The sequence below is a fragment of the Crotalus tigris genome, unplaced genomic scaffold (assembly GCF_016545835.1).
Source record: "Crotalus tigris isolate CLP2741 ecotype Arizona unplaced genomic scaffold, ASM1654583v1 scf7180000018553.2237530, whole genome shotgun sequence".
NCBI lineage: Eukaryota > Metazoa > Chordata > Lepidosauria > Squamata > Viperidae > Crotalus > Crotalus tigris.
In genome coordinates, this window is record NW_024097074.1 from 1,105,001 (window position 1) to 1,120,853 (window position 15,853).

At 42.0% G+C, this 15,853-nt stretch overlaps 1 protein-coding gene across 3 annotated transcripts in view; it reads left to right on the forward strand.

Annotated features, from left to right (window-relative positions):
* Window positions 1–10,136, forward strand: part of PRKAR2B (protein kinase cAMP-dependent type II regulatory subunit beta) — a 49,774-nt gene extending 39,638 nt beyond the window's left edge. Inside the window, exons 6-11 of one of the 3 annotated variants that reach the window (XR_005558010.1) lie at window positions 1,272–1,425; window positions 3,199–3,300; window positions 4,907–4,981; window positions 6,082–6,252; window positions 7,281–7,346; window positions 7,508–7,566. Coding sequence is in view for 2 of the 3 variants with exons in the window: in XM_039354471.1 (XP_039210405.1) it covers window positions 1,272–1,425; window positions 3,199–3,300; window positions 4,907–4,981; window positions 7,281–7,346; window positions 7,508–7,646; window positions 9,402–9,535 (670 nt within the window). In the remaining variant the exon portion in view is untranslated. Of the gene's footprint in view, window positions 1–1,271; window positions 1,426–3,198; window positions 3,301–4,906; window positions 4,982–6,081; window positions 6,253–7,280; window positions 7,347–7,507; window positions 7,647–9,401 lie in introns of those variants that run through there. The other 2 variants (XM_039354471.1, XM_039354472.1) reach the window with 2 other exon arrangements.
* Window positions 10,137–15,853: the final 5,717 nt, after the last annotated feature.

Here is a 15,853-nt window from a genome sequence, read left to right on the forward strand (position 1 = left end):
GCCGTGCTGGCTCAGGAATTCTGGGAGTTGAAGTCCACGAGTCATAAAAGAGCCAAGGTTGCCTACCCCTGGACTAGACAAACCCAAGTCCCATAGCCGTTCTTTTGTGTGTTTTAGTCTCCAGGCCTTCGATCATCTTAGTTGCTCTTCTCTGAACTTTTTCCAAGGTCTCAACATCTTTTTTTTTTTTTGTAGCATGGTGGCCAAAATTATTTGCAGTATTCCAGGTGTGGAAATTTGTTTGCATTATAAAAGTTTGTTTGGATTATAAAAGTTTATTTGCATTATAAATGGCTACTCGTAGCCAAAATCAAATGGACAATACGGTAAACACAATCTGGTAGATTATTTGGCCAATGTACAAAACGCAATATTACTTGGCCAGGCTCCTTTTAGACTTCCTCTCCTAATGTGCAAATCTTCGGTGTCCAATTTAACAGAATAAACGGAGTTGGAAGGGACCTTAGAGGTCTACTAGTCCAACCCCCTACTCAAGCAGGAGACCTTGAGATAAGCCCCAATTTCCTGCTGAACATAGGATTTCGTAGCATGTCTGAATGATTAAGTATGAATGAAAATGATAAGTGTGGGTAAGTAAAATCTCAGACCAGGGAAAGAAGGAAGAATAACGCTACCTTGATTCTCCAGGGTGTAGAAGATTCTGTTGTTATACAGGTAGTCCTCAACTTATCACAGGTCGTTTAGTGACCGTCTAAAGCAACAATGACACTGAAAAAAGTGACATTCACACTTCCGACTGTTGCAGCCTCCTCACGGTCACGTGATCAAAATTCAGACACTTGGCAACCGACTCATATTTATGATGGTTGCAGTGTCCCGGGAAGCCAGTTTCACTTAACAACCCCTGTTACTCACTTAACAACCGTGTCAAGAAAGGTTGTAAAATGGGGCAAAACTCAATGCACAACAGTCTCGCTTAGCAATTAACGATTTCGTAAAGCGAGGACTCCCTATACAGACGGGCTCCCTTAGATCCTAGTAATGGGGTAAAAGCTGTGCTCAGTTGCTTAGCAATTGGTTCAGAAGTTACCACGGACTTCCCCAGAGTTATTTGTGGCTGTTTTCAAAGTTACGACGCCGCACTAGCGGTCTCCCTTGCCAGTCGTAAGTTGAGGACTGCCTTTCTCTGCATGTTGCAAAGGTGATACATCTTAACGAACTCGAAGTTTGTCTGTGTGGAATAGATTATGTTTCAACGATGCAAATAATTGCCTTTTTCACATCTGGATTTCATTTTTTCTGCTTTTCAGCGGGACCTACAATATCGTCGTAAAATGCGACGGCAACGGAAGATGCGTTGGCAACTATGACAACCGCGGGAGTTTTGGAGAATTGGCTTTAATGTACAACACACCCAGAGCGGCTACTATCATTGCTACCTCTCCTGGCGCCGTTTGGGGTTTGGTGAGATGATTATTTTTTTGTGGGGACCCCGGGTGCTCTCCGAGCTTGCTGGGGGTTTTTTTTTGCAGATGTTTCATTACCAAACTAGGTAACATCATCAGGGCTTAAAAGAAATAAAAGATTTCTGAATCCATTAGGAGGGCCTGTAATGAAAGATTGCTCCAAAAGTATCAGAGAGTTTTGCCCTCTTCACCAGTCTGAAAAATGATAGAAGAATTCGAATCCAGAGGAGCCCAAATGTGTGTGTGTGTGTCACAGAATCAAGATGACAGCCACTCTAGTGCAATCGACAGAATAACAGCTGGAAGGGACCATGGAGGTCATCTTGCCCAACCCTCTGCTCAGGCAGGAAACCCTATACTATTTCAGACAAATGGCTGTCCAGTCTCTTCTTAAAAACCTCCATTGTTGGAGCATTCACCACTTCTGGAGGCAGGTTGTTCCACTGGCTAATTGTTCTCATTGTCAGGAAATGTCTCCTTACTTCTAGGTTAGTTTCTTGATTAGTTTCCATCCGTTGCTTCTTGTCCTGCCTTCAGGTGCTTTGGAGAATAGCTTGACTCCCTCTTCTTTGGGGCAACCCCTGAGATATTGGAAGACTGCTATCATGTCACCCCTGGTCCTTCTCTTCATTAAACTAGACAGACCCAATTCCAGCAATCTTTCTTCATATGTTTTATCCTCCAGGCCCCTAATCATCTTTGTTGCTCTTCTCTGCACTCTTTCTAGAGTCTCAACATCTTCTTTTTATATGGTGACGACCAAAACTGGATGCAGTATTCGAAGTGTGATCTTACCAAGGAATTATAAAGTGGTACTAACATTCTACATCAAAACCCCGCCCCATTAGCGCACTAAAAAAGGATGAAGTTTAAGTTTCAACCCCAAGTTGCGCTCGCCATTTTGGGGTGTTTTTTTTTTTTACTCCCTCGCAGATGTTCCCGTTTGAATATATTAATACCTAGAGTTGATTGCACAGAATGTGCAAGGTAGCCTGTGTTAGAAATTCTGTTTCTGTATAACACCACAGCTCAAACAAAGAGTACAATCTCCATGTGCTTTACTGCTAACCTGCTTCCTGTTACAGTGAAACAGTTTAGCGGTAAAGCGTGGTGCTATATATAAAGAGAATTTCTAACCACTTGTGTGTGAGAAAGGGGGTGAAGAGGACTCCTCCCTAATAGTTCCCGGAGCACATGTTTTATAGCGCAAGCAGTCTGCTTTTGTTTGGCAAGATTTCTGTCTATAGATGAAGAACAATAAAGGAACTTACTTAGAGGATCTCTACAATGGTACCTTGGTACTCAATTGTTTTGAAACTCATCCGATTTGGTACTTGATACATTTTGACATGAAAAATTTGTCCCAGTACTCATCATTTGTTCAGTACTGAATGCACAAGTTAGAACGCATCCATGTCGGCTGCCTTGTGACACATTATTCCTTATAGGAAAAAAATTGTTTGATACTCATTGTTTTTGATATTCATCGCACCTCCCGGGACCAATTAACTATGAGTATGGAGATGCCCCTGTATTTACATTAAAGCCTGTTTAGTATCATCCTTCTGTCACTCTTTTTACATCTTAGAAGTTTTTGGAGTCTGAGACTTAACTGAAAATCAAAACAATGCGCTAAACATGGTTAAGCTTAACACTTGTGCAAACACACATCAGATTCCTGTCCCATTCTCTGCCAATGAAAAGACTGCAGGCATTGTCATGAACATCACACTCTTTTAACCATGATTTGTTGTCCTTTTTCATTTTTTAGGACAGAGTAACATTTCGAAGGATCATTGTGAAAAACAACGCGAAAAAGAGAAGAATGTATGAAAATTTCATTGAGTCATTGCCCTTCCTTAAATCTTTAGAAGTAAGTGCGCCTTGCTGGGGTTATTTCAGTCACTTTGTGCAGACTGATATCAAACAATAATGTCATATGTGCATTTGCAGATTTTCTAAGATAACTGACCTTCATTTAGTTCAGTTACGTTGTTTGTGAAGGAAAACGAACATGCCTTTGCAAAGCACACCTGTTTTGATCATCGAGGGCTAACTGAGCCGGAGTAGTTACTCCTGGTTTTATCCCTTGAAACTCTGGAGGTTGTAACTACGGATAGTCCTCGACATAATGACCATAATTCAGCCCGACATTTATGTTGCTAAGAAAGACATTTGTTAAGTGAATTTTACGCCAGTTTATGACTTACCTTGCCACAGTTGTTAACTGAATCACTGCAGTTATTAAATTAGTAACACGGTTGTTAAGTGAATCCGGCTTCCCCCATTGACTTTGCTTGTCAGAAGGTCGCCAGAGGGGATCACATGACCCGGGGACACGGCGACCGTCGTAAATGAGTCAGTTGCCAAGCATCTGAATTTTGATCCCATGACCCTGGGGAGGCTGCAACGGTCATATGTGTGAAAAATGGTCATCAGTCACTTTTTTCACTGCTGTTGTAACTTTGAACAGTCACTACATGAACTGTTGTAAGTTGAGGATTACCTGTATAGATAGGTCTTGATTCTTGTGCATAAATATTTCTAAGCATGTATCTCTAAATATATGCTAAACTACCCTAGAGCAGGGGTAGGCAATCTTGGCTCTTTTATGACTCGTGGACTTCAACTCCCAGAATTCCTCAGCCAGCATGGGGGAACTATGGCCCCCTCATGACTTGTGGACTTCAACTCCCAGAATTCCTGAGCCAGCATGGGGGAACTATGGCCCCCTCATGACTTGTGGACTTCAACTCCCAGAATTCCTGAGCCAGCATGGGGGAACTATGGCCCCCTCATGACTTGTGGACTTCAACTCCCAGAATTCCTGAGCCAGCATGGCTCAGCTTGGAAACCTCTCCCTTTTCCCTCAGCGTGGCTGGCTGAGGAATTCTGGGAGTTGAAGTCCACGAGTCATAAAAGAGCCAAGGTTGCCTACCCCTGATCTAGGGAACGTTGTACAGCCTGCCCTTTCTCTTAGGAACTTGTACAGTTGCTAAATTCCAATAATAATTGCAAAAACATGCACGTATTTCTTTTAGAGTAATTTCGACCAAAAAGAATAAATGGTACCTTTTTTTCTTTTCAGCTAAATTGCTGTGACTTTGCTCATCACAAATTGTGTCTTAACCGCATTTCTCCTTCATTTTCTAAATAGAAAATATCAGTGCACTAGTCCAATTTTGCCATCTCATGTCTTAAATATTTTTCTAAATAGTCTCTTAAATATATTACTGCGACTAGATCTGTTGCGACATGAGTTCCAAAGTTGGATTTAGGATGAAATTCGAAACTAATGTAAAAAGACCCCCCCCCCAAAAAAATCCTTTGAAATCTATTTCACACCTCCAACAAATTAAGATTACCACAATATATAAGAGCAAAAATGACACTTTCCATTACAGTTTTGAGATGGTATCAAATATCAAACAATATATGTGTCTATATATTTACATAATATGTTTTATTTTCTGTTTAAGCTTTCTGAGCGTTTGAAAGTGGTGGACGTGATAGGCACCAAAATATATAAAGATGGGGAACAAATAATTGCTCAGGTAATTACTTAATTGCTCTATATATGTAGAATAATATTCTGTTAACTGTATAGGTATTTAAAAGCACAACAGCTTGTTATTACAAAAGATTTTCTGAAGCAGAACAAATGGGATTGGAAAAAAAAAACACGTAGCTGAAAAAAAGTGGCATTCAGAATTGAAATTTGGGGTGATTACAGTTAATCCTTGGATCACGACCAGCATCTGTTCAAATTTACAACCGGATTGAATGAAGGGGATATAGGGCCAGCCCTTGAAATAGCAGCTGTCGCAGCATCCCTATGGGTCATGTGATTGTGATCGGAGAGCTTGGCAACCAGCTCACAATGACAGTGGTTAGTGTGGGAGAAGGAGTGGCAGAACCTGGGAACGGAGTCAAAAGAGAGATCAGCCCAGAATCCCTACATAGCCACAACTTGAGCCGAGGTGGCGCAGCAGTTAGAGTGTAGTACTGCAGGCCACTTTAGCTGACTGTGTTCAGCAGGTCAGCGGTTCAAATCTCACCGGCTCAAGGTTGGCTCAGCCTTCCATCCTTCCAAGGTAGGTAAAATGAGGACCCAGATTGTTGGGGGCAATGTAAATATATATATATATATATATATATATATATACATTGCTTACTGGTATACACCGCTTAGAGAGTGCTTGCACTTAAAGCGGTATATAAGTCTCATAAATAAAATAAATAAATAAACTGAACTAAGTCCAGGCTCCTTTGAATTCCATGGACCCTTACCTAACACCAAACAGATGCTGTTAGTTGAGAAGATTCCTGTGTGTAGGCTGTTTAACAATAAATCAGTTTAATTCAGAGGTCCCCAACCTTTTAGGCACCAGGAACCGGTTCCGTAGAGAGAAGATTTTCCGCGGACCGGAGGGGGCGTGGTTTTGTGTGCTGCCTGCATCCCGTGGATGGGGCTTTGCTTGTTTCTGCGGACCGGTTGCTGGCATGCCACGGACCAGTACTGGTCCACGGACCAGGGGTTGGGGACCCCCCGGGTTTAATTGAACCTTTATGTGTGGACCTGGTCTTTCATGCCTTGACAGTCCCATAGTCACCTCATTGCCATGTGCAATTTTCTCTGCTGGCTTCCCACAAGGACGAGATGGTTAGATATGGTCACGGATGCCACGAACATGAATTTGGGCAAACTCCAGGAGATAAAGGAGGACACGGTGACCTGGCGTGCTGTGGCCGATGGGGGTCACAAAGACTTAGCGACTGAACGACGACAAGAATGTTTCTATTTTCATAAGCTGTAGCTCACACGGTATACCATTTTTTTTCCACCTGGGAAAGAGCGATCAAAAGCTTTTCTGTTCTTTCCTTTTTCTTATTCCCCCCTCCCTCCCTTTTCAAAAAGAGATAACGATGATAGCATTTCCTAACACCTGGATTTTCGGAAGATAGCTTATTCTATCTCTCTTGAGTTAAGAGATATTAAAGCAGGTTTTTTTTAAACTTGGCCCTTTTATGACTCGTGGACTTCAACTCCCAGAATTCCTGAGCCAGCCGTGCTGAGGGGAAAGGGAGAGGTTTCCATGCTGAGCCATGCTGGCTGAGGAATTCTGGGAGTTGAAGTCCACGAGTCATAAAACGGCCTAGGCCTAGGCCAGAGGTAGGCAACCTTGGCTCTTTTATGACTTGTGGACTTCAACTCCCAGAATTCCTGAGCCAGCATGGCTCAGCTTGGAAACCTCTCCCTTTCCCCTCAGCGTGGCTGGCTCAGGAATTCTGGGAGTTGAAGTCCACGAGTCATAAGAGAGCCAAGGTTGCCTACCCCTGCTCTAAACTAATAAAGTCTACATTAATTAACATTAATTATGCTTTCATATGTTCCTCTAGGTCAGGGGAGGCAACCTTGGCTCTTTTATGACTCGTGGACTTCAACTCCCACAATTCCTGAGCCAGCATGGCTCAGCATGGAAACCTCTCCCTTTCCCCTCAGCGTGGCTGGCTGAGGAATTCTGGGAGTTGAAGTCCACGAGTCATAAAAGAGCCAAGGTTGCCTACCCCTGGGCTAGACATAGCAAAATGTATTTCTCTTTGCACAAATCTTAAAAATAATCAGCAAATGACTGTGTAAAGAAGGCACAGCTACTTTTTATTCAATGCCCGCTAAATTTCTTCAAGCGCCTAGAATAACATTACTATGATTTTATTTCTACCATTTCTGAGATTGACTGATTGATTGATTGATTTGGGGGATTTTTTAAAAAAACTTTCTATTTAAAAGAACGACAACTCTAGAACCGCTAAACCACCGTCTTTATGTTTTTTTGTTACTCTTAATTGTAGGGAGACACGGCCGACTGTTTCTTTATTGTGGAAAGTGGAGAAGTGAAAATTACAATGAAAAGAAAGGTACCCTCTCTTAAAGTTACCAAAAGCTTTTTCGGTTGACTGAAGTTAGACTGAATAAAATCACGCATGAATAAACACTGGATTTTGTTAAAATGAATTTCAGCTTGGCTTTTTTGGAAGAAATGTTGTTGGAATCCTTTTTTTTTTTTTTTTCTTCCCAGGGCAAACAAGACATAGATGGAAATGAAGCGGTGGAAATCGCCCGCTATACCAGAGGACAGTATTTTGGCGAATTGGCGCTTGTGACAAACAAACCCCGAGCGGCCTCAGCCTTCGCGCTTGGGACAGTCAAATGCTTAAGTAATGCACAATGCTTATATTTTGGAACTTAAGTTTCTTTCTTTCTTTTTTTCTCTTCAGCTTTTTTTTTAAATTAAAAAAACCCTCCGTACAAAACTCCAAAAAAAGACAAGTTTTTACAGAAACAAACAAAATAAACAAAACATTGAAAAAACATTAAAAAAAAACACAAACATATAATATACACATCTTATCCTCCCCTAGTTGAATATTGACAAATATATCACAACAATATTAGTTCCCCACTCCGTACAAAACAGGCCCAGCATTTTTGAAATTCTATTTGCAAATTATTAAACTATCTTCTATCTACTATATAAAGAGTCCCCAATTTATGGGCTGCGGTCCACCACCGGGCCACGGCCTCTTGGCCAGCAATTTGCAGAAATGGCTGGCTGATGTTCATTAGCGCCCACAGCCCCATTTGTGCATGCACACGGGCGCGAACGGGGTTCCTAGCGCCGGGTGGGTGCACGCAGCCCATTTGCTCATGCACGAACGAGGCCGCTAGTGCCGTGCCAGCATAAGTACTGTTTGTGTGCGCGCGTATCAATTTGAAACCCGCTCTCCTTCCCTTCAGGGGCGGAGCCCAGAAAGATTGGAGGCCTCTGTACTATATTATATGAATGACAAAATACAGGTAGAACAAAAAGATTAAAATTTCAAAACTCTCTGTTGACAAACTATTTATTGTGCTCAACTCGTAGAAAGTTTACCACGACTTCTTACCTATCCCAAATCCCAAATGTGAAACTTAGTTTGTTTCATAGCAAACAGAATAAGGCGTTTTCATTTAGCAGCGTTGCGGCGTCCCCAGGGTCACGTGTTCAAAATTTCAGATGCTTGGGGCAAAGCTCATTTCATTGTCTCACTTAACAACATAAATTTTGGGCTCAGTTGTGGTCATAAATCAAGGACTACCTGTCATATAATCCCTTCCCATTATAGATCCAAATGTCATAACTTTTCTGGAGTTCACTGTTGTACAGGAAGTCCTCAGCTCCTGACTTTTAACTTCTTTACTCTAAAAGGAAGACAACATTTTCCTTTAAAGAAATAGATTTAAGTTAGGAGGTGCAGATCCTGCTCATACCCAGCATGGTTTATCTCCATTCAGTTTTGGGACATTGGAGAAAGGAGCCTATAACTGATAAACACCTTAATTTTGATCATCATCTTTGATAACTGCTGCTCTCGAAAACTTTGAAAAACATGACTGGACCTAATTGGCTCGTATTTTTTTTGATATGTGGAAGATATTGTCAGACGTGAAGAATCAGGACCATAAGTTAAATTCCAGTTAAGATGATTTATTGCTCATGCCTGTACACGAGAATCTAGTCAACTAGTGATCAACAGTGAATTGATGCTAGTTAAAAGTCAGAGGAATTCAAGGTGGCCTGGACTAGGACCATTTGTGGCGACGTAATGATTCTAGGCTTATTCCTCTCTTGACCCCACCCCCAGGCTCTGCTCTTCTCCCACAGATATCAGAAGTTTTTTTTTCTTCTGATCCAGAGCTTGCTCTTGGCTCGTGGGTGAGATTTCATTGGAAAGAGGGAACAGATTCAACTGGGTGCACAGGAAAGCCAGGCATAGCTGTTTCTCTACTTTGCTTCTCTCGTTAATTTTTCAGCTGATGTGGTCAAAGCGGGCCTTCCTTAAAACCATTTCACAGCAGAAAATTTGTCCCTAGAAATAATTTACCGTCCCCGTGTAACCTGCGTGTAATTTCTCTCTCTTTTAATATTTTAGTTATGGATGTACAAGCTTTTGAAAGGCTTCTGGGACCTTGTATGGAAATTATGAAAAGGAACATTGCAAACTATGAAGAACAGCTGGTCGCTCTCTTTGGGACAAACATGGATATCTCTGAGCCCACTGCATGAAGTACGGAGGCGCGCAACCTGTGTCCGACAAACAGCACAGTAGTGGTTAGTCCACTGAACTGACACCTTATCTTCCTATAGATGCTAAGCATTGTTCTTGATTTTACAGGGGCTCGGATTTCTTTCCTCTCCTGTCCCAAATTTGTTTGCCTTTTCTTTTTTGCACAAAGTCATTCACCTTTCCAATAACATCGGTTTCATAAGCCTTCAGCGGCAATGTACAACTTCCTACAGGTAGTCCTCAGCTTACCACCGTCCATTTAGCAAACGTTCAAAGTTACAAAGGCAGTGAAAAAAGGGACTTGGGATCATTTTTCACACTTATGACCGTTGCAGCCTCCCCGTGGTTTATGTTCGGATGTTTGTCAACCGACTCACATTTATGACGGTTGCAGTTGTCCCAGGGGGGGTCACGTGATCGTCTTGTGCAACTTTCTGACAAGCTAAGTCATGGGGATTCCAGATTAACACTTGTGCTACTAACTTAGCAACTGCAGTGATTCGCTTAATGGCTGTGGCAAGACAAGTCATAAAACGGGGCCAAACTCACTCAACAACATAAATTTGGGGCTCAGCGGTGGCTGTACGTTGAGGACCACCTGTACGATGTAGATTTAGAAGCATTTTTTGCTTTTAAAAAAAGGTAACGGCATTTCATTTAAGTATCTATGGAGATTCTCAACTGTTCCAGGTCCTGGTTGTTCCCAAAGTGCTTTTTCAAAAGGCAACTGGACTTTCTTGTTTTTCTTTGAAGACGTTTCACTTCTCATCCAGGAAGATCCTTCAGTTCTGACTGAACTGAAGAAGCTTCTTGGATGAGAAACGAAACTTCTTCGAAAAGAAAGTCCAGTTGCATTTGAAAAAGTACCTTTGGGACATGTCATTTAAGAAGTGCAAGACACACAGTGCTGCAATCTAAAGATATGTGCAAACTGACAGGACTTTTTATTTTATCTTGCCTCGTTGCGAGTCTCTTCTTGAAATCAACAAGTTTGGAATTAACCTCCCTTTCTTTTAGCAAATGGCAGGTGTAGTTTTTTCAGAAAGAAAGGCCCAGCTTCCTTGGGTTGCAGAAGTTTTGTTGATCAAAACTGTCCCTGTTTGTTTACCGTTTCTCTCAACTATCCCCTGGAAGATACGGCAGAAATAAATCTCGTTTTGTCCACATGTCGAATGAACGTGGTAGGTTAAGGCGGTTAGGGTGCACGGACGCAGTCTAGGAGAGATTAGGTGGTACGTAGTTTTTGATTTGCTAACTGGATGAATCGGTACTCAAAGGTGGCATTTGTAAAAAAAAAAAATAATGTATCTGAAAAAGTCCTCCAAACGATAAAAGCATGGCCTTGTGTTCTAGGTAAATTTTATGACCTACGTCTGGTCTTAGTCTGTCCGATTTTGCTTTTTTTACACCTGACTGTTTTATAAGATTTCATTTTGTCTGTGTGAAGGACGCTGTACACACCTTCCAGAACTTGGGAGGCTTTTGATGATGCCTGTATAGTTTCTTGCTGTTGTATCTTAACTGTGTATGTGCTGTTTTTCACTTCCCAAGAACAATTGTTGACCTGTGCGCTGGTTAAAAGGCAAAACTTTATCCACTAACAGGCTCACTGTCACATTTTAACAGACACAATCTCCCTTGAATTGAGCAAAACTCCTGGTGATTTCACGGATACACCCTTGATGCATTTTTTTATTTTTATTTTTTGATAGCAATATGGAAGGTTGATCTTGGTTGCCTTTTGGGACTGTTCTTCACTTTGTTATTTACCCCACAGCCCTGGTTTTTACTGGGGGGGGGGGAGGGTTCCTATCCAAATACCGTCCTCCCCATTTAGATTTTTGAGATGATCCAAAGTCAGCTAGGTGCCATGGTCCAGCTAGGTGCCTCCTTCTAGGTCAGGGGTAGGCAACCCTGGCTCTTTTATGACTCATGGACTACAACTCCCAGAATTCCTGAGGCAGCCACGCTGAGGGAAAAGGAAGAGGTTTCCAAGCTGAGCCATGCTGGCTGAGGAATTCTGGGAGTTGAAGTCCACGAGTCAGAAAGCGGCCTAGGCCTAGGCCAGAGGTAGTCAACCTTGGCTCTTTTATGACTCATGGACTACAACTGCCAGAATTCCTGAGCCAGCCACGCTGAGGGAAAAGGAAGAGGTTTCCAAGCTGAGCTAGGCTGGCTCAGGAATTCTGGGAGTTGAAGTCCACGAGTCAGAAAGCGGCCTAGACCTAGGCCAGAGGTAGGCAACCTTGGCTCTTTTATGACTCGTGGACTACAACTCCCAGAATTCCTGAGCCAGCCACGCTGAGGGGAAAGGGAGGGGTTTCCAAGCTGAGCCATGCTGGCTGAGGAATTCTGGGAGTTGAAGTCCACGAGTCATAAAAGAGCCAAGGTTGCCTACCCCTGTTCTAGGTGCATATATGTACAGGTGGTCCTCAACAACAGTTCCTTTAGAGACCGTTCAAAGCTACAACGGCACTGAAAAAAAAGTGACCTATGTCCATTTTTCACATTGCATCTCCATGGTCACGTGATCAAATTTTGGATGCTTGGCAACTGACATGTACTTATGACGGTTGCAGTGTCCCCGGGTCACGTGATCCCCCTTTGCGGACTTCTGACGGGCAAAGTGAATGGGGAGGGGGAAGCCAGATTCACTTAATAGCCACGTTAACTAACAGTGATTCACTTAAGAACTGTGGCAAAAAAATGTCATAAGTTGAGACAAAACTCACTTAACAACTTTTTTGCTTCGCCGTGGAAAGCTAGGCTTCATAAATCAAGGATTACCTATATAGTAATTATGGCCTTGAACGTTCGCTTCTGACTCTGGCAGTCAGACTGTCGTGCCAAAATTTAACTAGGTTGATTCGAAGTCACCATGAAGGAAAAAAGTCGCTGCTTCAGTCTTCCTTGGGGGAAAATATGTTAATGCAATTTTCTTTCAACAAAAAATAGTGTTTAAAAGCGATGGCACGGAGTTTTTTTTTTTTCCTTCCTGGCACGAGGGGAAAACAGTATTGGCTATCCAACACGATGGATGTTAATGCGCCATTAATAATTAGCAATGGGTATGGGAAAGTTCTTACACGACAGTATTATATAGTGTTCTATAATTTATATCACATAGTATGATATAAATGTGACAACATTTTTATATAATCTTCTTGATTAAAATGGTACGATCAGAAAAAGTTATCGTGTTATGGTTTGGAGGGAAACCATTAAGTAAGATAAGCTTCATTCTCACTTTTTTTTCTTTAAATAAAGTGGCACATGTTAAAAAAAATGAAATTCTGATGCCAGAATGAGGCAGCTAAGTTGGGGGCCTCGATCCAGAGAACTATGCAATTAGTTTAAAAGGCTAAGGAAAGTTCTTAGAAGTGTGTTCATTCTAAAATAAAAAAGAAATAACTCCTTCTACGGAACAAGCTTCTTTTAAAACAGACCTTCAAATACATTCTGATGAAGCACAAAGGTGATTTTCAGAAGGGGGAAAATAAAACACTTAAAAAAAATTATCCTATTTAAAGTAGTTCCTTGGTTCCCGCTCTACTGTACATCAGTTCTTAACCGCTCACATTAAATATTTCCAATTTATTAAAATGCTATTATGATTTCTACATAACACAGCTAGTCCTCATCTTATAACAATTCATTTAGTGACCGTTCAAAGTTAACAATGGCACTGAAAAAAGTGACTTACGTCCATTTTTCACAGTTACGATCGCCCAGGGTCACGTGATCGAAATTCAGACCGTCATATTTATGACGGTCGCCGTGTCCCAAGGTCATGTGACACCCCCCCCCTTTTGCCGCATTGTGACAAGCAAAGTCAAAATGTAAGTTGTTCAAATAGGAATTGAAGTAGACATCTTCTAGTGTATTTTATTCAGATTTTGTTTTAATCCCACCTTTATCATTTTTAGAAATAACCCAAGGCAGCCAACATGCCAATATACCTCTCTCCTCCTATTTTCACCACATCAACAACCTTATGAGGGGAGTTGAGCTGAGATAGAGTGTGATTGGCCCAAAGTCACCCAGCCAGCTTTCATGGCTAAGGCAGGATTAGAACTCACCGTCTCCTGGTTTGTAGACTGGTGCCTTGATCACCAGACCAATTGTGTATGGTTTCAGCCCAGATGTGCACACAGTCCTTGGACAGGTGAACAATCCCGTTTTGGGCGCAGACAGCTTAACGTTGTTGTCGTTCTCACAGACTTGCAGGATGTGGTTCAAAGTTTTGTGAGCCTTACAAAGTTGCCTGCTATGTTTGTCCACGCTTTGGCAGGAAGTCCCCAGGCCCTCCTAGATTTTGTAGAGAGCAAGCTTCTTCTCCGTTGGATGCCCCACAAACACAGGCAGGGAAACGCCCGAGAAGCCATCCATGGTTAGCTGGGTCAATGTCACAAAATCTCAGCTCGCCGGCAATCCACTGATTGCAGGTCCTTCCGGTCAGTCCACACTTCAGCTCTGTTGGGGATGACAAAATGAGTTGAGTTCGCACGGCCTGCGAATCCGTTGCCCGAAGAAGTTGATGGTGCCAAATGGCACATTGGATTTTTGAAGCCATGTTCTCAAGCTGAAGTAGAAAACCAGGCCGCCATCTTGGATGTCGGTCTGGAAGTAGCCTGCTTGCAGCCGGCATCTCGCCACGCAACAAATCGGGCAGCCCACCTTCTTCGGGGTGTTGCAATGAGCAGGTCTGACCCTTTTTCACACTTAGACAACCGTTGCAGCATTCCCACGGTCACGTGATCAAAATTCAGATGCTGGGCAAGTGACTCACATTTATGACGGTCGCAATGTCCCGGGCGCCATGTTGATCGCCTTTTGCGATCTTCTGACAAGCAAAGTCAATGGGGGAAGCCGGATTCACTTAACAACCGTGTTACTAACTTAACGGCAGTGATTCATTTAACGACCGAGGCAAGAAATGGGGTTTGGATGATCTTGTGGAAAAGGATGATATCGGAGATCTTACCTGATTGGCAAAACCTAAAATTCAATCCTACCTCTTAGTTAAAAAGGATCTTGGAAACCAGAGGCAATGAAGATTTATCTGTAGCTTTGGGAACCCAAATGAAATTATCCTGAACTAAAGGAAAGCAAGCAGTTTCACATGTTTTAGCTCGCCCAAAGCGGATCAACTTAGATCAACTTTCCTGTTTGTGGTTTTTAAGTGAGCTTAGTTGAATAATTTGTACTACAAATTCAGTGAGGTTTAAGCATTCTTACTTTGATATATGTGTGTGTGTGTATATGTGCGCGCGCACCCTACGTTTTATTTTGAGGGTGTCGTAATCCCGTCTGCACATTCTGGTTTGGAGCAGGAGTAAAACGAAAAAAAAAAACAATCTTGAAAATATTCTCCTTTGCCGGAAAAAAAAAAAAACCTTTTGTGTGCCACTCCCGTTTCCCCAATCGTTAACGTTCTGTCTTTTTAACGAGGCCTCTTTTTTTATGGTACCTCTGAATTGTGAAATTTACAATGCACAAAATTAATAAATACTTTTGAATATAGAGTGTTTGTCGTGAGCCTGTGATTCAACTATTTTACTTACCCAATGACGAACGGCACATACTGGCTTTTGAAATGAAACAAGGACGGAATCTAAGGACAGATATTTAAACGACATTGATGCTCGAATGAATTTCATTATTATTTCATTAGCACGCCCTCTGCTGGATCTGATGAGTAAACACCATCTATTGAATAATAACATGGGCGTCAATTATCTTCGGTTGTGACATTTCTTCGGATCGAAGGGCCCTTATCCAATGATGTTACTTTGAAGGAATGCTGAGGAACACCATACCATGTGAAGTTGTATTTAGCTAATTGTCTTTTCGTTGTCTTGCAATCAGGTTACTGCAGAGAGGGAAAATTAATGTCTTTATTAGTCAACTGTTTAGCAGTGTTGCCAAATAAAATGAGCCATGTTGCTAATTCCCAGCCAGCAAAAAAGGAATGATTGTTGGATAATTCTGTGGTGGAATGTAGTAAGATGGATTTCCAGCAGGGAAGGGAGTGCATCCCAGAGAAGTAAGAGGCAAACTTAGTCCAGATTTTACGTTTGAGAGAGGGTGAAGACAGCTTCTCCCTAAGAGTTCAGAGATAGTAAGATTATGGCAAGATTATTGTTTATAAGTATGAAAGCAATAAAAAGCTCAGCTTGGAAAAAATCACATGTCATTCTCAGTTTTGGGCCTGAAAGCTAGTCAGTTCCTTTAGTGACGGTTCAGAGTTAAAACAACTCATGAATCCTGAAGGCCTGAAAAGGCCTTGATCATTTTGTTTTGACATTTTTCTAGAT